The sequence below is a fragment of the Arctopsyche grandis genome, chromosome 11 (assembly GCF_051622035.1).
Source record: "Arctopsyche grandis isolate Sample6627 chromosome 11, ASM5162203v2, whole genome shotgun sequence".
NCBI lineage: Eukaryota > Metazoa > Arthropoda > Insecta > Trichoptera > Hydropsychidae > Arctopsyche > Arctopsyche grandis.
Window position 1 is genome coordinate 7,773,784 of NC_135365.1, and position 12,693 is coordinate 7,786,476.

At 35.3% G+C, this 12,693-nt stretch overlaps 3 protein-coding genes across 4 annotated transcripts in view; 1 reads left to right on the top strand and 2 right to left on the bottom strand.

Annotated features, from left to right (window-relative positions):
* LOC143919373 (microsomal glutathione S-transferase 1-like) overlaps positions 1-12,693 on the bottom strand; it is a 241,515-nt gene that overhangs the window by 157,746 nt on the left and 71,076 nt on the right. The gene's annotated exons all lie outside the window — the stretch shown is intronic.
* Positions 485-2,470, bottom strand: IntS11 (integrator complex subunit 11). Its single transcript, XM_077441663.1, has one exon. It carries the CDS (start codon positions 2,380-2,382, stop codon positions 595-597), a length of 1,788 nt encoding a protein of 595 aa, XP_077297789.1. The 5' UTR covers positions 2,383-2,470; the 3' UTR covers positions 485-594.
* Atg14 (autophagy related protein 14) lies at positions 4,317-11,479 on the top strand. 2 transcript variants are annotated; one of them, XM_077441664.1, is made up of 7 exons: positions 4,317-4,591; positions 7,829-8,254; positions 9,958-10,112; positions 10,197-10,365; positions 10,446-10,625; positions 10,700-10,877; positions 10,951-11,479. In XM_077441664.1, the coding sequence occupies exons 1-7, from the start codon at positions 4,422-4,424 to the stop codon at positions 11,053-11,055; spliced, it is 1,383 nt and encodes a 460-aa protein (XP_077297790.1). In that variant the 5' UTR covers positions 4,317-4,421; the 3' UTR covers positions 11,056-11,479. The 2 variants fall into 2 exon arrangements, with proteins under 2 accessions (XP_077297790.1, XP_077297791.1); XM_077441665.1 differs by having other exon boundaries at positions 10,700-10,862; positions 10,951-11,462.

Consider the following 12,693-nt stretch of genomic DNA (forward strand, 5'->3'; position numbering starts at 1 on the left):
AAACCCTAGATAACCACCGACGAGGCTATCGAGTTTTGTAAAGGTGTGTTTAGACTCTTTAATATATCTTGCAACAATATAAAATAAATAAAAGAAGCCTATTAATGAACGTATTTTTCCAAAACTAGTTCTATCTTCTTCATTGTTGTTAAAATGTAATGCTCACAATCTATGTAAATGTCAAGCCACAATCTAAAATACTTATCAGATAGGGATTTCCATCGAGAAATTCTGCTATGGTTATAAATTCAGAAATTCCAGTGTAAACCAGTCTTTATTGTCAACATTGACACGGATTTCACGACCCATGTTCAATACTACCTGGAAAGGCTGAGCGGGTAGTATTCTTGTTTATTCTTTACATACTCAATTTCAGGCTCATGGACTTATCAGCAAAACGCTGATCGGCGTTGGTCAGCATTCAAAGGGTTAATTGAAAAAAATTAGTGACACCAAAAATAATTTGTTAAGTTTTTTTATACATAATATTAAGTGTAAACATTCGTAAGGTAATAAAGGATAAATGTATCGCATTAAAAGAAAATATGATGAACTTATGTTTTTAATAAAATATAATGTAAAATATAATAATCATTATTGACATACTGATTGTAATAATCCTAAAATATAACTTCCCAAATCCTCGTCTTGATTAGTCCATGAGACGTACACGCTTTTATTGATATCATCATCACCTTCCACTTTAATCAAAACCGACTCGACGGATATATTGCTATCAGTCAGATGAATACTCCAAGCCGGCAACCTTTCAAGAAGCAGACGCAACAGCTTCTGGGCCGTCTTGGAAGCCGGACCCGCTGCTTCCAATCTCACTTTACTCGTAAACCTGATCGTATGCCTGCTAATACCAGCCTCTTCGCACACCTCATCTATATCCATCACCGACAGTTTATTATCTTTAACACATAGTACACCGTGGACGATTCGACGTCTCTTGGGATCAGGTGGATGAGCATTGTACCGTATAGCCTCGGCTTTGAGTAGCCTTAATGATACATCTACGGGTATTTTGATTGGTGTATTTATAATGCATGTTTCACCGTTGGCCGGATTGTAGCAGTTGATATTGAATTCTTCTTTTATTTTGTGCATTAAGAACTCCATCTTTTCAGCCTCACCATGAACGAGCATGACATTCTTTGGTTCGCAGTATTGTATCAATTGCATTATTCCTTTAGCGTCGGCGTGTGCCGAGAAAGACATATATTCAACGGCCATTTTAACTTCTACAATTTGACCATTTTCGAATTCTACTTTTTTAGCACCGTTTAGAATTTTGTGTCCGACTGTGCCTTGGACGCAAAATCCCGGCATTATTACCATATTGTTTTCGTTTGGTGCCCATTTTTTAAATATTGACAAAGAAAGACCAGCGTGTAGCATTCCAGGTGTTGCAAAAACGACCATCGGTCCTGGATTATCAATATTCGATTTATCAAACGGTTTTATATGTTTAAAGTCGAACATATTCCGCTGAACGAACGTCTTGCGAATTTTTTGATTCGTCCACGTTATAAACATCTTATAATAATTATTCGCCTTCTCAGTCAAACCTACGGCAAAGTATACAGGATATTTTAAATTCATTCGTTCCCAGTACGTTTCCAATAATATGCAAAGTTCTTGCGCTCGGCCCAAAGCGAATACTGGTATCAACACTTTGCCACCATTTTCTACACATTCATGTACTTTTTTAAGGAAGTCTCTTTCACGACATCGTTTTGAATCTCGAATAGTAGTAGCATAAGTCGATTCTGATATGAGCAAATCTGGTCGACATTTATCGATCCAAGCAGCACCTAAATGACGATCTGGAGTCATATTATAATCACCGGTATATACAACTGATTGTGAGCCAACTTTGATCCAAAACATAGCAGCGCCTAGTACATGTCCGGCATAGTATGCTTTGATTTCCAGTTCATTGTCGACCATTACTGATTGATGGAGTGTGACTGCGGTGACTTTTTTCATACAATCTTTAATGTTTTGTGAAGTGAAAAAATTCGATTCTCCCTTACGTTCGACCGCCACTTTCCTCATGTCTTCTAGTAATATTGGTGCTATGGCTTTGGTGGGGTGAGTCATGTAAATGGGTCCGGAGTATCCGACGATCTCAGACATGTAGGGGAGGGCTCCGCAGTGATCGAGGTGGAAGTGCGATATGATGACGCAGTCGATCTGGCCCGTGATGGGTCCTTCGGGGACGATGTACGAGAAATCTGGGAAGCGGCGTTCGTCGTTGTATCCCATGTGCATGCCGCAGTCCAGCATGATGTTCTTTCCGCCCATCGACAGGAGGATGCAGGAGCGGCCGACATCTTGTCCAGCGCCCAGCGGAGTTATCTTTATATCGGGCATCGCTCCAAAGCCCCTAACCTCGAATATATAAACACTGACGACAGCCGGTACTCGTGTTTGACAACTGAATCTGATGCGAACGAAGAACTTAGCAGCGCGTCAAACGGCCATTACCATAACTTCGGTTTGCTTATGCGCAACAATTCAGAAATGCACCAATTATGATATAAATTTTCGCAAAAGTTGAAAAATAAAGTAAAAATGATTTTTTACATTCAATTTATCAATAATTTTGTAGGAATCTCGTCACCACAATCGAAACATCTAGTGCGAAGGAGAATACATTTCTCACGCTCAACCATTGACGTCATCTCGAGTCGAGAAAATTCCACCCCAACAAATCAAGCAGAACGACGCGAAGTCAAAGAACACCTGCACCCATTAAAGTGCACAAATAACGACTACATTGTAACCCATTGAACAAACATCCAGACTCACTGGAACAAAGGGCGATAAAAACTAAATCGAGTGGAACGACGCCAAATATTCGAGAATATTCCACCCCAACAAATCAAGCAGAACGACGCGAAGTCGAAGAACACCTGCACCCATTAAAGTGCACAAATAACAACTACATTGTAACCCATTGAACAAACACCCAGACTCACTGGAACAAAGGGCGATAAAAACTAAGTCGAGTGGAACGACGCCACATATTCGAGAAACTTCCACCCTAAACAACAAACCACATTCCTCGCATAACTCTTACACGTAAACACCACCTGCGGTTCTCAGAATCAATCGCCAAACACAAGTCACGTGGATCCCCAAAAACAATATAAAAGGAGGTCCACCCCAAACAACTTCAGTCGATACACAGCAGCAGACCAGTCGACATCCAGCTTCTGGCCAGCTACCACTATACTACCCTACAATCGAAGAACGCTTGCAACTCAGCCGAATCCAGAGCAGCGACACATTGCAGATCCAGCGGCCATCACGACACCAAGTCAACAGCCAATAGCCGTCTCGAGAACACTACGATTCCAGCCGCTTCAATAACATATTTATACACTTGTATATTCAAACAATAAAGTACCTTATCCAAACAAACAGCAGTAATAACTACTAAAACACAGACGAACTCGTTTATAATACATGGCGGACTGGTGGTGAAGAACACCTTCACAACTAGATTAGTCCCCATAATTTTGTTTTATTTATAATTATGAGTTAAAAGGAAATGTTTATATTAGAAAAAAATAGTACAAAGGTGATTTATCGAGAACCTCGCAAAATGAAGTGAATTTTTCTATAATATTATAACTATAGCCTTTAATTATGGCAAAAACTCTTTTTAACATGAAAAATTAATCTAAAACACATCATTAACAATAAATTTACTAGATCACTTTCTGGAAGAAATTTCGTTTAGATTAATTGAAATGTTTAGTGTGGATATATCAATATTTTAAACACTGACTAAGTATGTAGTTTAAATTCAACCATTGTAGCTTCAATATTGCTCATTGTACTCTAGATCGATCTAGAGCGACCGGTTGTCCTGTGACTAGTTCACATATGACTAGTAGTCCGTTTACCCATAGAATTACATCAAATGTCATGCATATTTCTAGCCTAGTCGAATTTAGAGGGAGAAATGCTCCCTCAAATGATGTCCCTGCCTTCAGGACTTGTATATACTTTTCTTATCTTCCTTTCATGAATTATAAAGAATTTTAATCTAAAATTGAACTTTATTAAGACACAATCATCACACTCCTTCAAACTATTCAAGTTTCAACCAACAACATATAAATATTGCACGAAATTTTATCAGAGCTTTTTGGAAAAGGAAGTAACATAAACGTCTGAAATTTAACTAAGACATTAAAATATCGGTACAATGACCCAGATAAATATTGAATGGACGTTGGGAGAAAGCGAACGTATATGTATGTATGTACGGCGTAAAATGAGAGAGGTGGCCATGCAGGGTTTGTATTGGCGTTCGTGCGGCGACGGCCGTTGAGTCGGTTGTTTGTTGTGCTGCGCGAAATGTCAGTGTGACGTGAGGCGGGTTGGTCCGCGCTGTTGACATGACGTCGAGGGGGGCCGCAGCTGTGACGGGGGTGGGAGTGGGTGTGGGGGGCGCAGCGCCCCGTCCGGTGAGGTGCGCCCTCTGCGACCGGCGAAGAGCTGTCTTCCACTGCGGCCAGTGCGTTCGCAACGGAGACATCGTCCACTCCGCAGCGCTCTGTTCTGACAGGTACACACACACTCACACACACACCAATTTCATTGCTCTAGTTACCACTACCACTACATCGCGCCATGTTTATTTGACCTTGAATCATATTTCACAAACTGTCATCTCATTCAGTGTGCGAATTTATTTTTATTATTTTGTAACGTGTTTTGAATTTCGAAATCGCCCTTCAAAATATTTCTATTTATATTCGGAATGTTTTGTATGTATATATGTACTGCCTCTGTATACATTTTGTATATCAAAATGGATCGCATTCTAGCAATAGTTTTTAATGCGTTTATAATTGCTGATTTATTCAAGAGCTGTGTTATCGCTAAAAAACACGACTCGAACTCCGATTTTAAAAATGTAAATATATTTTTTTTAATTTTTTACCAATGGATTAACTTTTGAATATCTCTAAAGTACTAACACCGAGTGCTGCATATATGGTGAGATGACTTTTTTTTTTATCTAATTGGTGAACTTAAATATGCAAAGCCTTCAGCGAAAATGATTGAAAATATTGGCAAATTAGTCAAATATTGTTTACCAGGAACATATGCATCTGCTGAATGACTTCTTCGATTAACAATATGTGTTCTAGTGACAAAACGCAATACTGAATGTTAAATCTTTGAAATATTTAGTAATCGATAAGTATAATTTTAACCAGTTCTGTGTAGAATTTTATAAGAGCATTAAAGAAAATTAATTCTTCATGTTAGTTTTTAATAATGAAAGTAATAAAAGAAAAGGAAAAAAAATTGTTGATAAAATGTCCTGGTTTTTAATTTTAAAAAAATGTTCACTAATATACATATATTATTGTAAATCATAAAAAGTTTTTCTTTCAATATGCATATGAATAAAATATAAGAATTTACAAATATCAGACCTCTCCTCAATTTGACCTAAACATGAGAAAAAGACAAAGATAGAAATACAGTGTTTCATTTCTACATACATATGTATGTATTGATGAGTCGTTCTTAATTATTAATGCAATTTTCAAATACTTCTTCTTTCTCATTTGATCGATGCTGAGCGTCGTAGTCATTTCTATCATCTGGAATCCAGTGGATAATCCACCTCCACTCCTCGTGGTCTAGTGCCAAGTTGAAAGCAGTGCTTAGGAACTGTCCCGTCAGTTCTTCGATTTGATCTGACCATCTTATGGGAGACTGTCTTTTCGCTCATGTTCCGGTGACTATCAGCTTCTCTAGACTCCACATTATTCCTGACAATATGGCCAAAGTAGGACATAGGACAAAGAATCATTTTTCTATATGTTGTGGAGAGCTTTTCTGAAACTGCCAGCTTTTTGAAAATGGAAATGTGCGTCTTGCAGTCCATGGAATGCGCAGCATCACACACGACGAAAACATCTAACGTGTCCCTTTTTCTCGGTTCCGCGACAAATCACTCACGGATTTTACACTCAACGGTTTATAGTTTTCGATCGATGCAATGACACATGTATCAAATCATATAGGGTTCAAATTAACGTGTAAATTATGATCACTGCAATCGTTTATAAAAGTCAGATCAATTATTTTGATAAATCTGCGGATTTTCAAAAGCTTTTATTTAGTTTATAGTACCGGTAATACCAAAAACTTGTTTTCGGTCAAATACCAATACCACCGGTATCGGTACTTTCGGTATTGTAATCCCTACTGACAACAGAGTGTATTACCCATATTCGTTTTTTTGACAATGCTTTAAATTTTTGACAATGCTTTGTAAAATTCGTGGGTAATTTTTGTGACACCCTTTTTCTCATCCATGTCTCAAATCCGTACAATGCGCTGGAGATTACCAAAGAAATACATTATTAAACAAAAAAAAATAGCTCTGATAGTATTTTCCTGGTAGATAGCTAATGGACCCACCATGTTCCACAAATGTTACGTTATTGATGTGTGATGTTCATATGTATGTGTAAGGTAAATAACGACTGTTGTATATTTTTTATTAGTAAAATGTTTGATACATATATTACAAATGCTATTAAAAAAGCGCTTAAAGAATCTTTAGAAAATTCAGTCATATTAAAATTCTGACGAAGTTAAATAAATTCAATAGTTTGGTGTTGAACAAGTTTTAATAAGTTGAAGATTGCTAGAAGAGAATATCTGCTTTCTCTCCAAGTTTAAGGTTTTATCAAGATGAAAAGTATGCAAAATACGTAGATAGTTGCCAATTACATATACCTGGTAAAGGGGTGAAAATGCATTTAGATCTATCGCTGATAAGTAAAGTGGATGCGTGGGCTCGAAATAAATGGGTTTCTTTTGTCAATTTCTATTGCAAACCTTTTTTTTTTTGCTCTAGAAAGGAAAAAAAGGTTAACAATAGAAATTGACAAAAGGATCCCGTTTCGGCGCATTCCTCAGCCAAAGACTGCTGATAAGAATGGGCGAAACTAAAAGCATTTCGACAGTTTGGGTCGCCTTTTAGTTACTTTTAGGAAATGCAGCTATTTATGTATATTTAAAATTAATATGAAAGAAATCCGAAAAAATTTGGAACCCAAAATAGCAATACATTTCGAGTTCAAAATCTTGGAAAACGATTTCAGCCATGGCTTATTTTACATTAATGATAAAACGTGTCTATGTTTATATTATATTAAATAATACAATATACACATCTAAAAAAATAAATTTATTCCAAAAATATACACATTTTATGATGATTATAAAACCGCGCAAAGTAAACATTTCGAATTAGAAGGGGGTTTTATTAATATAAATGCTAAATTTAAATGTTGATTTATGAGCTACATATTTGGACCTTCAAAATTAAAAAGGTGAGAAGCATAGTTTTTGTCTTCTTCTTCTAAGATCTCTTGAATTGGGAGGAAAGAAGGAGAATTCAGTATAAAATTTATTCAAAAACGAATCATCATCATAATCATAGCTTCCTCCAGGTGTCCTCTACTTCTAGGTCACCCCACAAGTCATTTATATACAAACACTAAACATTTTCTCCTAATATTCAAAAACAGAAAATTCCAATTGCCCTAGATAAAATTGCTTTGACATGCATATGTTAACAATACGACTCTCAATTTTAGAGATTGTTTATTTGTAATTATTTTAACGTCAATGTGGATTGCATAGGTCATATTTATGTATATAATATATAAAACGTAAATATTGACATTCTTTACTAAAATGCACTTATCTATAAATTTATTGACACATTAAATGTAATTGCTTAAATATTTTATGCATTATCAATTTACAGATTCGCCGATAAGCAACTGCGTTTGATGCGAATAAAGTCGAACTGCAAATGCATCGAGGAGACGTACAATAAGCTATTTAAGAATCGTTTTAAGAAAGAAAGTGTTCTTATAGATATCAATAATTGTAAGGAGCGAACAAATTTATTAAAGTTAGCGATACAACAGAAAAGAGACAATGTGAAGAATAAAATCGCCGTGATCAACTCGCTGGTGGACTACAACGACCAGGTGAAACAGAAGCTTCCGCTGTACAAGGAGAATGTCGAGAACATTCACGTGTATGCGTTAAGTAAAAACGAAGCGTTGGAAAAGAAACGAACGCACATAAACAACGAACAGAATAACCTGTTCACTTTGCGAAGATTGAAGCTGAAGCAGCTGACCGACTATGTGTTTCCTATTAGAGAAATACCCAACTCTCAAAGGTAGTAATTGTTTGTCTCTTCACATGTTATATGAAGTATTCGGTGTTTGGATTGGCAGTATTATGGTAGATTAGATTCATTTCATCATTTGGCAATCAAAGACGCTTGAAATTGCCGCAATTTACCGCTTACATTTCCAAATTTAATCCAATTTTCCACATGTTTGCAATTTAATTGGGTCTGATAAATTTATGAATTATCGCAACGTTTGATTGCGTAATTTTTAATAACTGCAAACATTATGTTTAAGATTTTGAACTTGGTTGTACTTCAGACATGATTATGTATGCATATGAAAAACTTTGCATACATATATGTAGATAACATGACAAAAAAGATTTATGTAATTATAGCATAACTTAATATGTATTTCACCACTTGTTTATTACCGAAAATGTTATTATATTGTATTAAAGTATATTGTTTAAATTGAAAACTATTAAACTATCGAATTAAATAAATGCCGCTCAAACTCTGATAAAATTCGAAAATTATATTCCAATTGTATCTGTGCAACTCTATTTGATTATTTAGCTTTTTTGGTACTTGTCCGTTAGTTAGGCGCACGCTTCGCGCTCAAAAACCGATTATTACGTTTCGCTGTGACATCACGTTCGACTATATGTCAACAGATGTCTCGAATGCAATCAATATTCGCTTGTGTTCCTGACGTTTATCTGTACCTACATATTTATGTATATACGTCTCAATACGTTCGTTCATTTTTTACAAGGGTTTTGACTTATTTAATAGTAAAATAATAAAATCCAACGAATGTGGGGTTCTGCCAAATAAGGAAATCAGCGGAGACAAGGAACGAACCGGGACTTTATGGATGCGACCCCATCGAGACTATTCTTCAAGACATATTTTCATTTCCGCTGTATGACATATATTAATGTCAGAAACGCGCGCGAATACTGATTTTAACAGTTGAAACATCTGTGGACATTTATTACATACCTCCTTTACGTTTCACTTACGATTACAATTCAGGAAAAAGTTTGCCTCTTATCCGATCGTTTTCATACTTTGCCATATTGCTCATTTTGGTCATCAATACAAGTAAATGGATCCTCCGCCATTACGATAGAGAATATATCATTTAATAAGATATCGCTTAAGAAGCGAAACAAGTCCGAAGTCTCGTAGTCATTAATTTTATACATAGATGGCAGTAGTAAAATAAAATTATTGACATTTTTATTCAAAATAATAATATACAAATTATGTATAGAAGAGGTATGTTTTTAAAAAACTTTTTTTTCCCAATATCACATGATATTTTTGTATAGTTGAAGTTCGATGTCGCAGCGAAGAGTGATAATTGGTTTTTGAGCGTAAAGCGTGAGCTTAACTATTGAACAAGTACCGCTTTCTTTTTTTGTTTAGGAAAGACCTAGAGTTTAGATACAATGATGAATTTCATTCAAAGATTCACACCCCCTCCATTAATAGTTTAACTAAGTGGCGTGCGCTGAAATTCTCTCTCTTTTTGTGGTACAGCCTTACTTAATGTGCACGAACAGGATACAAGAGGAACAGCCTGTTCCTCTTGTATCCTGCTCGTGCACATTAAGTAAGGCTGTACCACAAAAAGAGAGAGAATTTCAGCGCACGCCACTGGTTTAACTAATCAATAAAATATGCAAACCAATATTGAATGTAATTAACCATTTTGGTATGTATTTTTTTTAATTTAGCGTCGGCTATGGCGTCATTGATTTCACCGAGAGAGCAATCGCCGAGGCTTCGCAGCCTGCCAAGGTTTTAGAGGAGTCTACTGCTTTAGTGCCTCTACAAATAGTCTATGCTTCACTGCCGCTCGATGGAGATTACAGTTCATATTGTCATTGGGGTAAGTTCACTCACATTTAATCTTCTTATGTACGTGCAACAATACTTATGATCCATTCTTAATTTTTCGTTTGAATTTTTTCAGTATCCTCAAACACCGGTCTAGTTGGATCTACGAGCAATGCGGGTAATCCAGAAACCGTGAGCCAAAATCCCGCTTACCGAATAAGTGCCGCATTGTCGTATAGCGCTCAATTAATAAGGCTCTTGGCATTTTATTTAGATGTTCGACTTCCGTTCAATTTAACTTATAGGTAAATATCATAAAAGATGATACTTTTTGTCATGTGCCTAATTTTGTATGCATGTATTTGAGTTTTTTGTTTGATTTTAGTGATTTGTGCAGCTGTGAATTAGAAGAGCGGCGTTTCAAAACGCAGGTTTGGAAGATTCAAAATTGTGCCGCTGTCTTGATCAGATCGATCAGTTACAATACTAGGAATAAATTTAGATTTGTCTTGAGAGAACCACCCCTTCATATGTTGTTGAGAATGTGTCCGTTACAACCGAGAAGGTATTGTAAATATTTTATTAGTTTTGTATATGTATATAGATGGTGATAAAAAAATGTGGATTTTTTTTTTATAGAGATTATGAAGAAAGTGATTGGAATGATATATTTGTGTTTGATGAAAACGAATTGACGTCGAAAGGTCTCTGGTGGGGTGGAATAGATAAAGACGGTATACTCTCTTGTACCTCGGACGATGAAGAGCCGGAACCCCCGGAACATCTCCATTGGGATTCTGATGTAAAAATAAAATATGTACATGCTGTTTATTTTACATATATTTTTGTAAAAACAATCAGTTATGTATATTAATGTTTTTTCTTTGCAGTTGGTACCTGAAGTAATGGCTAGTTCGCCAAATTTAAGCAGTGGATTGATGTCCAATGCTGCGGCGTCTATCGTTTCAATATGGCGCGGTTGGACAGCTAAATGAAGAGAAAACTATGAGCTGTGATATATTTCCAAACTATTTGAACTATTTTTTCTTTTGTATGTAATTTTTTTAAGCGTATGCTTATCTGATTTTAAGACATTTGAAGTATTTTAGGTTTTACGGTCGTTGCTAAAATTTACTTTCATGTGATATATAGAATGTATTAAAATGATATTCAACAAATGCTTTGTTTTATTTCATTGACTATTTAATTGATTCAATACTTCATTTGTCTAAATTAGTAACTTTGAAAATGTAATTAAAAGATCATGAAGCAATTGATTGTTTTAGTGATTTAAGAATGATATTCTGTGAAATATCAGTGTTTATATTTCTTTTACTGTTAATCATATTGTAATTAGAATCTTCCCCTAAATATATGTATTAAGAATAAACTTTTTATGTCGAAATATATTTTAATATATAAATAGAATTAATACAATTAAAAAAAATTAATACCACTGCTGTGAAAGAGTATCGAAATGATAGATATAAAAGATTGATTTATTAAAAAAAAGTTCTAAGAATATTTAAGATTTCAAAAGTTTTCGTAATTGGAAAAAAATAGGAAAGTATACGTGTGAGTACATAAAAACAAGAATATTTATACGAATATTGTTATTCGACCTACCAGATTAAGATTCTCCAAATATATTAATACATATCTATTTTGATGCTACTCATTACTAAGTATTATATTTGAAGACTACCATATTTTGAGAGGCGGTTAACTGAAAAACGAAAAACTTATTATAAATTGAAATCATATTTTCTTTACATTTTATTATAAATAAGTCACCCAAGAATGGACCGTTAATCCATCCTCAACTAATTTGAGTGCATCCTAATAACTTTTATTCAAACGTATAATATAAATATTTCTTAGGCATCTCGTGACTATGGTTTTTTCGTTTGTAAAATATTTATAGAAAGGTTAAGGTTTGTTCATACCTATCCAGCACGACCCGTATCCTGCAGTTGTCATGCAAGTGCGGATAGTATTCTTTGGTACATTCTATATGAATTCGTAAATGCGCATGCGCGAATGGAGTATGAATACGTCCATATAATGTACCAAAGAATACTATCCGCACTTGCATGACACCTGCAGGATACGGGTAGTGCTGGATAGGTATGAACAGACCTTTATCTGGTCGAAGCGCAACTGTCGCATTCTCTCAATATATATATTGATATATATTGTCCGCATTCACTCAATATATAAATCGAAGAAAGGAACGGCAACAAAATTAAGGTTTCGGGTGTACAGTTCTCTTAAGGTTCGCCAATTTGATTATAAAATGCTGGAATTTTTTTTCATATATGTCACTGGTTATTTATATGAATTCTCGTTGTATAAAATGCTCATCGATTGATTGATTGATTGATTGTTTAAGTGCACTCGTCGCTTTGAAGCGATCTGTAAAGGCGAGTGTTCATGTTCTATGAAATAAAATAAACGAACTTTTTTGCCATCAGTCAAAATAAACATTGCAGTCGTGTCTCATACCACTACGTCGTATAAATCCTCTTTCCACCCATACCGTCTCATTTGATACAAGCGATTTGAGGTAAAAGGGTAAAACACGCAATTGAGTGATTTCGAATAACCGGGGTATAATTCGAAACGGAAACATA

Excerpts from the sequence above, each read along its gene's own strand:
- IntS11 (XM_077441663.1), bottom strand. The coding sequence starts at position 2,382 with ATGCCCGATATAAAGATAACTCCGCTGGGCGCTGGACAAGATGTCGGC.
- Atg14 (XM_077441664.1), top strand. The coding sequence starts at position 4,422 with ATGACGTCGAGGGGGGCCGCAGCTGTGACGGGGGTGGGAGTGGGTGTG. Across the intron at positions 10,626-10,699 it reads TGTCCGTTACAACCGAGAAG|AGATTATGAAGAAAGTGATT; the intron begins GTATTGTAAATA and ends TTTTTTTTATAG. Across the intron at positions 10,878-10,950 it reads CTGATGTAAAAATAAAATAT|TTGGTACCTGAAGTAATGGC; the intron begins GTACATGCTGTT and ends TTTTCTTTGCAG.